Raw genomic sequence first — 12,863 nt, 5'->3', positions numbered from 1 at the left:
CCTTACAACACATTCATCAAAAATGTAAAAAAAAAAATGTAAAAAAATGTAAAAAAACACCCAGCTCGCCCCTGCGGGCGGTTTATCCTTCAAGCTCGGGTCCTCTACCAGGAGCTTGAGGGTCCTGCGCAGTATCTTAGCTGTTCCCAGGACTGCACTCTTCTGGACAGAGATCTCCGATGTAGTTCCCGGGATCTGCTGGAGCCACTCGCCTAGCTTGGGAGTCAACGCACCTAGTGCTCCGATTACCACGGGGACCACCCTTACCTTCACCCTCCACATCCTCTCGAGCTCTTCTCTGAGCCCTTGGTATTTCTCCAGCTTCTCGTGTTCCTTCTTTCTGATGTTGCTGTCATTCGGAAGCGCTACATCAATCACTACGGCCGTCTTCTTCTGTTTGTCTACCACCACTATGTCCGGTTGGTTAGCCACCACCATTTTGTCCGTCTGTATCTGGAAGTCCCACAGGATCTTAGCTCGGTCATTCTCCACCACCCTTGGGGGCATCTCCCATTTTGACCTCGGAACTTCCAGGCCATATTCGGCACAGATGTTTCTGTATACTATAACGGCCACTTGGTTATGGCGTTCCATGTATGCCTTGCCTGCTAGCATCTTGCACCCTGCTGTTATATGCTGGATTGTCTCTGGGGCATCTTTACACAGCCTGCACCTGGGGTTTTGCCTGGTGTGATAGACCCCAGCCTCTATGGATCTTGTACTCAGAGCTTGTTCTTGTGCTGCCATGATTAGTGCCTCTGTGCTATCTTTCAGTCCAGCTTTGTCCAGCCACTGGTAGGATTTCTGGATATCAGCCACCTCCTCTATCTGCCGGTGGTACATACCGTGCAGGGGCCTGTCCTTCCATGATGGTTCCTCGTCTCCCTCCTCTTTCTTGGGTTTCTGCTGCCTGAGGTATTCACTGAGCACTCGGTCAGTTGGGGCCATCTTCCCAATGTATTCTTGGATGTTCGTTGTCTCATCCTGGACTGTGGTGCTGACACTCACCAGTCCCCGGCCCCCTTCCTTCCGCTTAGCGTACAGCCTCAGGGTGCTGGACTTGGGGTGAAACCCTCCATGCATGGTAAGGAGCTTTCTTGTCTTTATGTCAGTGGCTTCTATCTCCTCCTTTGGCCAACTTATTATACCAGCAGGGTACCTGATCACGGGCAGGGCGTAGGTGTTGATAGCCCAGATCTTGTTCTTACCGTTCAGCTGACTCCTCAGGACTTGCCTGACCCTCTGCAGGTACTTGGTGGTTGCAGCTTTCCTAGCTGCCTCTTCATGGTTCCCATACGCCTGCGGGATCCCCAGGTACTTGTAACTGTCCTCTATGTCTGCAATGTTGCCTTCTGGTAGCTCGATCCCCTCAGTTCTGACTACCCTGAGTCAGAACACTGAGCATTGCCGTTATGGGTTGGTTTGTTCTCCCATATGCTCTTCCAGTATTGCTCCGTCTCCAGCCTTGGTGGTGCTGTTCTCTTATTGTTCCCTTGCCACTGAGAGTACACCTTTGCTGGTTCTGTGGAGAACAGCTGGTTTATTCTCCTGCCTTCTATCTCTCTGGTGTACCTCCTCAAGCGGCTGGCCAAGGCTGTAACTCTTTGCTTGGCAGTTTCCAAGGCCTCAGGTATGGACAGCTTGCTGTATTTTTTATGCACCTTCTTTGTCGCACCTTTCTGCAACTCCGTTAGTTGGCTAACCTCCCTCCGTGCTACTTTGATCTTGCCCTCTAGCCTCCTTCTCCATGGAGGGTACTGCTCCTTCTGGCTGTTCAACTTATAGCCAAGCATCTCACTGATCACTGCTGCGGTATTGTAGATCAGCTTGTTAGTCTCTGTAAGCGTGGCTGTAGGTATCATCCGTAGTGCTGCATTAACATCATCGAGTAGACCTTCTGAGGGTACTTCACCTAATCTTGGTAACCGGCTACGGGGGATCCAGGTTTCAAGCTTGGCCATGATCCTATCTTTCAGGTCAGTTCCTCTCGCACTCAACGATCCTTCTCCTATCGCACTTGGGGCTTTGTACCCAATCTCGGGTGGGGGTGATGATGTCTCCCCCCTGACCTGGTGTCCTGGCTCCCCCTTGCCGTAGCATTTACGTTGTACCTCGTCAATCTCTAGCTGTGAGAGCAGTCCCTTCTTTCGAATGTTGGAACACTGAGCTAATAGTTGTTTTGCCGTCATTGTGGATGTTGGGTATCGAAGACCATCAAGTCCATCAAAAGCACACCTTACAGAAACCTCAGTTAGTCCTCAACATAAAATCTTTCTCTACATGTGTGATATACTTTCTCTTCTTCCCTTTTTTTCTCCAAGAGGACTTTGACGATTGTATTGCCTTTGGTAGGCAGTTACTTTTTAAACTTTGAATTAGAATTTCTGAAGAGATTTTAGGATCTGGGATGAATTTCTACCTGGGCATACAAGCTCTCGGGCAAAGCTTTGCTTCTGGCCTCAGTGGATCTGTTGGGTCCAGAGTGAGGTCTCACAAAGCTATAGGTGGATGTTGGAGAAGTATCACTGATTGGACTCTGTTCCATGGGTGCTGTTTTTCGGATAACCTGGAAAATAAATTATAGATAGCTTCAGACTTAATAGAAAGACTTTATTTGTAAATAGTGCCATTAAACTGCATTAACATAAGCAGGAATTTTACTGTGATTAACAAAAGATCACCTGTATCCATGACTGCAAAAGAAAATTACAATGATTTTTTTTATCCAAATACATTTTATTCAAATGTGTTCAACACATACTTTTAAGATATTCTTAATCAACAGTGCAATGACCTGCAAGTGCACTTCAGAGGCTAAGAATAGTTTACAAGAATTAGGGAGAGTCTTCAACTCAGCACTAGACTTAGTGCAGCCAGACCTACACTAGCAATTTGTGGCTGAGGTAATTTGGCTCTAAAGCTAAACTCCACCATTGTGTCTTTTTCTCCCACTGTCTGTCTTCCACATAAAGGAATTACTATATCTTAGACCATGCACTATTAGCTGGGAAGATAGCTCTGGAGGACTGGAGGCACTGGATGAAGGGGGCAAGCATCAGACTGGCCACAGGAGTATATCATTCTTGCAAAATCTAATGATTAAACTCCAGGCAGGCTAGATGGTCACTGTTGTGGGGTCATTTTAATTTCGCTAACACTCTGGTTCATGAAACATTCAATCAGATGCTGTCTCAGCAGTTCTCCACCGAATCTAGTTAACCAGCTAAAGAGACCACTTTGTCATTCTCTTGTGTGTTGGGAGGTATAAAGTTTGTTTAACCAGATGTTTAATCTATTGAGCCAGATTCCAGCTCAAGCCCATCCTAGCAAACTCTATAGGTCATTCTCAATACACTCATGGATTATCCATTGGGCCCACACTGCCAAGTTCACCTGCCACTTGGTGGACCACTCTAGATAAGGACACCCACAAATATTTTTCCTAGAAATAAAACTGTTTCCTAACCCACCTCAGGTTAGTTACAGCCCTTGCTGACTCACATAACTTCAGACCTTGTCTCCTGCTTACTTTGATCACAAGGCAACAGCGTTATCTTCACTGTAGATTTGTATTCTGAAAAAGATCATTTCAAATCAGGTCCAAACTGAAAGACTAAATTAAGGGTTTGAAGCTGTTTTACACATGGATAGAATATGCACACAATGCTCTAACTTCTGGTGTAGCTGGTCTCTCTTCCTTTCATTCTTTACTTCCATACCAACCTTCTGTTGAAGTAACAGTTGTCTCTGTTTTCAGAAGATTTTCGTCACTCATTTTTTGTGTCACTAAGAACTTTCACCCAGGTATACTGGACCCTTCAGAACGAAGAAAATCATCAATGCAAAAGCTTTTCTTTTAAAACTACCTGCTGCCAAAATTCATACTACATTTCATGTTCTTCCACTGAAAAACTGTCTACAGCTGCCTGGAGGCGAAGGGAAGATGTTGTAATGGTACTGCTGGGTTGGATTTGTGGCCTGTGGGTTTTTTTTTTTTTGTTGTTGTTTTTTTGGCTGTCCTCCCTGTTTAACTTTTAAGTTTCAGATGAAATTGTTAGTTTTGCTTTGTGCTGGTGATTCACCAGTGAGGGGAGTCTTTTTATTTTTTCCATGTTTTTCCATGCTTCCGACACCTGAATAGAACAATCAAGTGTGGGTTATTCTAAGGCTGGAGGGTGCCACAGCCTTTTTTTTGGCTGTTTGTTTCAGTTAATAGTTAATAGCCTTTCTGTCCTTCCTCTAGTTGTCCAGTTAGTAACCAAACTATGACATTTGCTTGTGTCACTTGTTCTTATAACTGGATATTTGTCAATGCAATTGGCACTCTATTCTCGACGAGAAGCCTGGGTTCGGGAGAGCCCAAGTGTCCTGGAGGGACGTTCCCTGCTGGATAATCGATGGACGAGTGGCAGAAGTGGCACGTCGTGTGCCTGGTGGGACTGTCTATTGAGGACATTGAAGACATCTACCTGTTCGGAACCATGATAACGGGGTTCTTGCTGATCGGAGCTGGCTTGGCCCTGGCTTATCGGAAATTGAAGAAAGCGGTGAATGCCTTTCAAAATCCCACAAGGCTGGCCGCTATTATCGAAAATGTGGGAAGAGCTGTGAGTACTCAGACTGTTCTTACTGAACGCAATATGGGAAAGATCTTGGAGGAGCTCACGGTTCTAAAACAGATGATACAACAGGAGACCAGTGATGGACATTAAGAACAACTGTAAAATTGATACAGTTTGTTCATCCCAAAACAACATTTACAACACCCCCACCCCGACGGCGCCAGCTGGACAATGCTTGAAGGTTGATGCCGAGGAGAACAACAACAATTCTACAGAGATACAATACCAAGAACGAACTGACTCTCTTGCCCTATTCCACAAGGCCACCTGCGTAGGCTGCGGACTGTTGATTTTCACCTAATAGTCGAAAGGACACTCTCTCAGGCTGAACACAGGATACACATCCCCACACAGACGCACACACGTACACTGATACTGATACGCCCTCACCCAGCGCCTCCCATGCTTTCCTCCCATCCGATGTGGACATCGGCTCAGCCGGAGGCGCAATCGCGAGATTGCAGCGTCCCAGATGCAACTGTTCACACTGGAATATTTTCCCATGTACCTTGTCTGTGATTTATTGTGTTATGGTGTCATGATATCTGTGTTTTCTTTGTGTGTTATGGAGTTTTTGTTTTTTTTCCTCATGCTGACTCCCTTTTGGGGACCAGTATGAGCGGAATTTCTTTTTTTCAATAAAAGATTATAAGCACAAGCAAACTAATTCAGTAATCTGATAACACATTAACTATATAAAGAAAGGCATTTTAGATTAAATGGTTTACTTTCGAGACTGAACCCTCTGGTTAAATGAAGCATGGAACATTAAATGATTCAGCAGAGCGACTGAGTTCAAAGCACCTGAGCAAAAACACGTAGTGTGACCAGTAACACAAATATGTGTCAGTTAGAAGCTGCTTGCTTCTACCTAAGTCAAATCTCATTTACCACACTTACCTCAGGAACTGCATACACTGTGTTTTCAATGGTTTCCCTGGTATCTGGTGGTCAGACATGAATAAATAAATATGTAGTGATTTGCTTTAACTTATATTTTTCTTTGCAGGCTTTAACTGACGATTTCTATTATTCTGCATTCCTAAGTCATTTCAGCTGATGTTACAATAAATCCAAATTTTATCAAAATAATTGAATTCTCACACATAAACTAGACCTGGCATGGCACTCCAACCTGATATCACGGCAGAGCATGTAATAGACACACCAGTCCACTGCGTCCATTTCAAGCTTCTCCTTTCCAAAGTGTAAAAAAGACACACATGCATAAGTTTCATTACTGTATGCGAACGCTGCAGTACCAGCAGAATAAGATAAAATATTTAAAGCAACAAAGTCAGTAGTGAGGAAAAACGTATGATGAAGTACATTCCAGGGTTCTTAATATATGTATACACGTGTAAATGTATTAATAATGTCCATTTAAATGCTTTCAGATAATTATTTTCATGTTGGCTTGAAATAAAATATCTCCCTCTGCTGTTGTTGCAACTTCTACATGCATGTAGATTTCACATTTCAGTAAGGCAAAGCGTGGAATGGACACAGTGGTCACTCATAGTTGGGATCAGTAAAGTAATTTGGCAAAAAGTTTCAGTTTCAGTTTCAATTTTATTTCTATAGCACATTTAAAAATCTCAGGTACATCAAAGTGCTTCACAGACAAGCCGCATTTGCGGGGGTTAATAATAACAAGCAATGTATTTTGCAACAACAAGTATTTTGATGATTTTGTATTTATTTACTTTTGCAATATCTTGATAAATACTTGCTTGGACTTACTTTTATGCCTCGTTCGATGATGAATATAACCTATAACGAGGATTATGATGATGGCAGCAACAACAACACACACAGTCACGGTGGTATTGTTGGCATCTATGTGGCCTGTAAAGGAAAAACAAAACTGATTACAAAGGCACTGTACAATTCTAAGTTGATATTATTAATACAAAAAATAATAATATTAGATATTTATGGCAGTTTTTTTTTTGCTAGAGTAGAAAACTCAATCTTCAAATATTTTTATTTTTAGAGTTTGTATTTCACTAAAGTTCTGTTGCATGACATCTTTAAAAGGTTATCTTTTAAATTTTCATTCATTATTTCTGTGGCATCTAATCTTACCTGACTTCGTGTCACATTGAGATTTTAGCACCATCGTGCTATTTTTCCAGCTTACTTCATTGCTATGATTACAAAAGACGGTGTCTTGCTGCAGGTAAACAATCAGAGAGGAAAGCATGTCTGTGGTGCTGGGATTTTCTTCCAACAGAGAGCAGTTGTGAGCATCACATCTAAAAGTACGGCTGATGTTCAGGTCCACTATAGTGCAGGTTACAGTCAGGTTACAGGAGTCTGAGCTGGGGGAGGTCAATGTCAGATTAACTGGAGACACTGGATCTGGGAATTAAAAGCAGGTGTGAATAGAATTAACACAGATATATGATGTGTCAATATTTGAAATGAAAATGACAAAAATAAACCTACCTTGGACTATGACCTTGATTTCACCTACCCTTTGCTCTTTTCCCCCAGTCACTACTGCAGTATAATCTCCACTGTCATTGTGTTTTACATTTTTCAATACCAAAGAGTAATTTTGGCCAAAAAAATCAGCTCTTACTTCATAGCTGTCAAACAATACTGACTCTTTATTATAACTGATTTTACCAACATAATTACTGGTATTAAACTTCCAGAAAAAGTCAGTCTTTTTGTCAAGTTTAACAGGTTTCTCTACATCCAAGTGTAAGTCCTTTCCATGCAGTACAAACACATGTTGGAGCCCTAAAAGAAAAGAAACCAAAAAGTATCAGAATCATGAACATTCAGCTCCAATTCTGTTAAACCAAACACAACAGTAATACAAAAAAGACCTGACACAAATATTGTTGCAGTGTTGTGGATATTTATTTTGTAGTACTTTTTTCACCAGAGCTTTTCTGCTCTTTGCACACCTCACAAAGCACTTTGGTCAGGTCTTGGTAATCTACTCACACAGGGGCATGCGTGATTGAACGATGGAGACCAGCTGTGTTGGTCAACCTCTCCTGACACCACCCACTGCTCCACCCTATCATTTGATTATTTTCATTATTGTCTAGTCACATGGGCATAGAAAAAAAGTGCTGGTGTGAATGGGTAAATGAGGCAAGTTGTGTAAAGCACTTTGAGTTCTCAGAGTAGAAAAGTGCTATATAAGAACCAGTCCATTTACATCTAACTGCTTGCTGTCTGTGGCACCCACCAAACATTATGGGTTTCACACGTCAGATAATCAGTATCAGAATCAGAATACTTTAATCATCCCTAAGGAAATTATGTTTGTGGAAAACCCGAACTTTTATGAAATACAGCTTCAATCTCACTTCAGACAGTGCAACTCTCATATCTCGAGATATGACCAAACATATTAAACCAATCAAAACATGACCAGGGTTTGGACCAGTAAGCAGAGTCTCACACATCTCTCTGCAGCTTATCTCCTACTGTTATACACTTAAAATTCCCATCACCACAGAGACTCTGTGTGTTGGGATTTTAAGGGTATATTTTAGTGGTGGGTTTTGATAATCGATTTATCGATTAAAATCGATTCTGGCTTGGATAACGTGATATCGATTCATTAAAATCCTTTAATATTAATTTATTTTGCCCAAAACGCCAGAATCTCAGGTTAAACCTCACAAAATTTCAAGAACCACCAAACAGCTAAAACAGTAAATGAGAGCAGGTACACAGATTCTGCACAAAGATGTAAACACAAAGCTCGGACCCGCCGACGGATCAGAATCAGTGAGATGTCGCCTTTCTCACCCGACGGCACTGATACAGTCGGGGCTGAAAGCCGACAGCTCGCTGATTCCGATGTTTCGGCGGGTCCGAGCTTTGTGTTTACGCCCTTTTTGCGCTGATTCTAAAGCTGTTAGTTTTATCTCTCTCCAAACATTATTGACCGAACCAGCAGCAAAAGAAGATCCAAACTACGCTTCACATAAACATCGTCATGGACTCCCTCTTACTTTGCTGTTTTGCTTCCACCACACTTCATGCACAGCTCTCTCTGTATACTTCAAGAACAGTTTCCCGTCTAAAAATCAGTTTTCTGCATTATTCGCTTGCTTGTTACGCACAAGTCTACCGTTGTTTACAGCGCTGTCGGCCGCTGTTTTTTTCCCTTTTACTTCCGAAAAGAAAGCCTAATTTCTGCTGTTCAATAGGTTACTGAACAAATGTAAACTTTTTAAAATTCTGCAAAATGCAAAACGCTTAGCTGTGTCTGTAATAAAACCGCTGTAACTTCAGAGGTAATGTTCATATGTTGATTAATGGTTTTCTTTTGTTTTTGATGTACTGCAGAATATTTTTATAAAATCCCAGGCCAGGAAAATCACCTTCATGTTTTTCTATGTTTTATCTTCAGCTACTTTGACACAAAGGCATCTGCTGTGATGCTCACACCTTTTTATAAAGTCTTGCAAGTGTCAGCTTCCTTTTTATAGATACAAAAATATGTAAATGTACTGATCTGAATTATAATATTTCTGACTGTCTGAGGCAAAATTTCCCAGATTTAAATCGAATCGAATCGAATCGATTCGGGACCTTGTGAATCGGAATCGAATCGATTCTAGAAATCAGTGACGATACCCAGCCCTAGTATATTTCTCAGTGATTCCAGATCACCAAGAAATAAGGCAAATAATAAAAAAGTTACCCTTAAAATAAAAAAAAATATATTAGTTTATTTGTTTAAACTGCACCAAAAAATGGCCTGTATTTGTATAGCGTTTTACTAGTCCCTAAGGACCCCAAAGCGCTTTACACAACCAGTCATCCACCCATTCACACACTGGTGATGGCAAGCTACATTGTAGCTACAGCCACCCTGGGGCGCACTGACAGAGGCGAGGCTGCCGGACACTAGCGCCACCGGGCCCTCTGACCACCACCAGTAGGCAACGGGTGAATGACAGAGACTGCTCGAACCGGCAACCTTCCGATTACAAGGCGAACTCCCAACTCTTGAGCCACGATCGCCCCGTTATATATGGGCTAATGGGCTCTTCAATGTCTTCTTAGTAAATAACAGCTGCAAAGGAGTTCCAACAATCTTTCACTCTACTTTATATATCAACTAAAGACCAGGTCAGTTAGGGTTACTTTGAAAGTTGCACTCTTGGCCTCCCATGCATTAAAAAAAAAAATTTGTTATATTTTTTTTTTTAGTGCAGGATACTGTGGCTCCTATGAAGATTAAATCAACATCCTAGGGAGGATTCACTCCTCAGCAGGGCTCCAGAGTGCGACGCAACCTAAATTCTCAATGGTGCAACTAAAAAAGTCTGACGTCGCATCGGTGTTACCAGCCGTTCGAGTAAAAAACTAAAGTCTTCGTAACTCTGAAAGTCTCCATGTGGTCAACAACAGACACACAACATGCCCATATCATGGTCAAACCAATCAGAGATAGTCAAGGGCAGGACCTCTCTGATTGGCCATGATACAGATATTCCTTTATTCCTTTAGGCCTACGTGTGTGTACTTTCAAAAGTGCTGGCGGACAGAGTAGCCTAGGCCCGATAGAAGTAGATGTAGCTGTGACTAATGAGAAAAGATGAAAAGAACGATTGATAACTTTTTCGTTAAGGCCTGATCCGTCTGAAATTCATAGCAATGTTTCTGACAAAGAGCCATCAACCTCTCATGTTTAACACACCACAAATTTGTGATTGCATGGGCACCGGCCGGTTTTCTATTGCTGATTTCCAGGGAGTAAGGACGCCATATAGTGGTGGGCGGATCGATCGGCATTAGCGATACTAGCCTGTTGAGATTGATTCTTTACTTTAAGTTTTCCCTCTTGTTTGCAATACTGTGGTTTCGGGAAGGACGAAACAGCCCGGTTGCCGGACTCGCCGCTGCAGTGTCAGCGCAGAGCAGGCACACTTTGCTCCCCCTCCCACCTCTTGTGTTTAGATGTTGTGTCGTCACGTAATGTGACTTTGGGGACTGTTAAGTTGTTTACATATTATTTATATTAGACATATATATATATAGACAGCATCGTCAGAAGGAAAGTTGATAAAATAAATTAAAAATTTTGTATTGTTCGATACATATGCGTACCGAACCGAAAGCACTGTATCGAACGGTTCAATATCGATACGAGTATTGTTGCACCCCTAATACATACATATATGGGGGGTTCGGACAGGGCACCAACAATACTGCATTTGTGACTGGTGCTATTACGTCTTGAATTAAAACGCTGAAAAAGCACACTGTATCCAGAAAACACACTATATACCAGGATAAATACATTGCCCAAATGTCCCCAAGTCTGAAATAATTCTTCACAAGAAAAATGGCTTGAACGTAGACCCCACATACATTTATTGGTGTCATCACAGACACATTGGGAAAAAAAAAAGGTGTGTGTGTGTGTGTGGTTGGGGGGGGGGGGGTTGGCCATCTGAGGGGCATGTGACTGCAATGGAGGATCGTCCATAAAATATCAAGCTGTTCAGATATTAAGATGTTCAGTTTTAAGCCTTTGAGACACTTTGAGGTCCTTTTAATTTAGATTTACTTTTTATTTAATATATCTTGAGATGTTTTAAGTTTAAATTTCAGCTCGGTGAAACACTTGAAGCACAAGCACTTTTTCAGTAACTTATCTTTCTTGTAGAACTGTGCTCCAAATAAAGAACTTTGTGTTGACAAGATTGATAGTTAACCATTTATAAATCAATATTGTCTGTATGGACAGCAATTTTCAAAAAAAAAAAAAAAAAAGGTGAACATGTAAAACTGGTGTTCCGCAATGCGTTTGAAATATTTGGGCGCACCTAAGAAAAAAAGTTAAGCGCACTAATGCAACTGAGGCAAAATGTTAGTCTAGAGCCCTGCTCAATGAAATTTACGAATGAGCACCTAAAAAGCAGACCTCAGAAATTATAAAGTACAAATACTTTGTTACATTGTTAGTTCGTACTAGAAAGAAAGTACAAATACTTTGTTACTGTGTTAAGTAGACTTCTTAGGTATCTTTACTTTATTTCAGTATTTACTTTCATGATAGCTTTTTGCTTTTGCTCCATACATTTTAAGAGAAATATCTTATATTTTAAAAACAGGCTTTTACTTTTTTTTACTTTAGGTTTAATGCACCCGAGGGAGGTTTTTATTTACCAGCATACATGCCTTTAAAAATGAAACTGATTGGAGCATGAATGATGGGCACATAAATTGTAGGATATTAACAAGTTTAAATATTAGTATAAAAACTAGCTATTTACCTTTTGTTTCAGATGAATACATCCACAAAATTGCGCCCCAAAATAAAATGCAACGCATCTTGATATGTGCCTTCAAAATTCTGGTAAAGCTTTCAAAGTTCTTGTAACGCTTGACTCAGGAAGTTTGAACATCCTGTTTTGTTTTACACTTTCTGTGTAGGTTTTTTTCTCTGACTCGTTCACTCTTCTCAACTGATCTATCGCCACTGATGGTCCCATTTACCCTCCATCTTCAAAAAAGACAGTTTTAAAGTTCCATAATTCATATAAATTTACTATAAATTTCTGAGCTTTGCTGAGAAATTGACAGTTTCTGTCAACAGAAATTACAAAACTGAAAACACAAACATTAAATTTTTAGTAACAGCTTAATGCAGTGACTGAAACTGAAAACTTTATCATTAAATGTCTGTGAAGGTTCTCAGTCATCCAGGTCATCGTAGTCAAAGGAGCTTGCAAAGAAAAGCGTCTGGACTTCTTTAAGTTACTTGAAGACGTTTCACCTCTCATCCGAGAAGCTTCTTCATTAAACGTTAAATGTTTATCATTAAACATCATCACATCTAAAAGTACCAGAGTATTCAAATGTACAAATTTGCTCTGTATTGTAAATTGACTTGTGTGGTGGTGATGTGCATGCTTTAGTGTGTGTGTTATTTATGGGTTTGAGAAACACTGATGCGTGAGTTTGAGTGGGAGGTGTCTGTGTTCAGCAAGGATGCCTTGAGGAGAAAAAAACAGTTCCTGAGTGTGTTGGTGCTGATTTGGATAGACTGCAGTGCCTCCTAGAGGGCAGTAGGTCAAACAGGTGAGATGTAGAATGGCTGAAGTCTTTTGTAACAACAGTCAATGATCTGCTGCATTTTGTTGACCACTCTTTGGAGCCTCTTATGCAGTATGTAAGTATCCTCTCAGTGGCTGAGCAGTGGAGGTTCACCAGTACAGTTGGGAACTGAAGAAAATGTAGTGATTTGGA

General features: G+C 41.2%; 1 protein-coding gene across 2 annotated transcripts; it reads right to left on the bottom strand.

Moving 5' to 3' along the window:
• Positions 1–2,380: 2,380 nt before the first annotated feature.
• On the bottom strand, positions 2,381–11,986 carry LOC146368025 (SLAM family member 5-like). Of its 2 annotated transcripts, none has more exons than XM_084913294.1 (6): positions 11,888–11,986; positions 7,074–7,373; positions 6,711–6,986; positions 6,366–6,470; positions 5,523–5,566; positions 2,381–2,566 (listed from the first exon to the last, which is right to left on the bottom strand). In XM_084913294.1, the coding sequence occupies exons 1-6, from the start codon at positions 11,943–11,945 to the stop codon at positions 2,396–2,398; spliced, it is 954 nt and encodes a 317-aa protein (XP_084769420.1). In that variant the 5' UTR covers positions 11,946–11,986; the 3' UTR covers positions 2,381–2,395. The 2 variants fall into 2 exon arrangements, with proteins under 2 accessions (XP_084769420.1, XP_084769421.1); XM_084913295.1 differs by having other exon boundaries at positions 2,477–5,109.
• Between the last annotated feature and the right edge of the window lie 877 nt (positions 11,987–12,863).

Source organism: Perissodus microlepis, chromosome 18 (assembly GCF_051167445.1).
Source record: "Perissodus microlepis isolate ML-2025 ecotype Zambia chromosome 18, ASM5116744v1, whole genome shotgun sequence".
Taxonomy (NCBI): Eukaryota; Metazoa; Chordata; class Actinopteri; order Cichliformes; family Cichlidae; genus Perissodus; species Perissodus microlepis.
The sequence above is the reverse complement of the archived record's forward strand: the minus strand, read 5'-3'. Positions and strand labels throughout refer to the sequence as shown.

What these genes read in the sequence shown, in the direction of transcription:
- LOC146368025 (XM_084913295.1), bottom strand. Translation starts at nt 11,945, where the DNA reads ATGCGTTGCATTTTATTTTGGGGCGCAATTTTGTGGATGTATTCATCT. An exon ending in TCAATGTGACACGAAGTCAG is followed by an intron (nt 6,471 to 6,710) that starts GTAAGATTAGAT and finishes TTTCCTTTACAG; the next exon opens with GCCACATAGATGCCAACAAT. An exon ending in TCATCGAACGAGGCATAAAA is followed by an intron (nt 5,567 to 6,365) that starts GTAAGTCCAAGC and finishes TCTGACCACCAG; the next exon opens with ATACCAGGGAAACCATTGAA.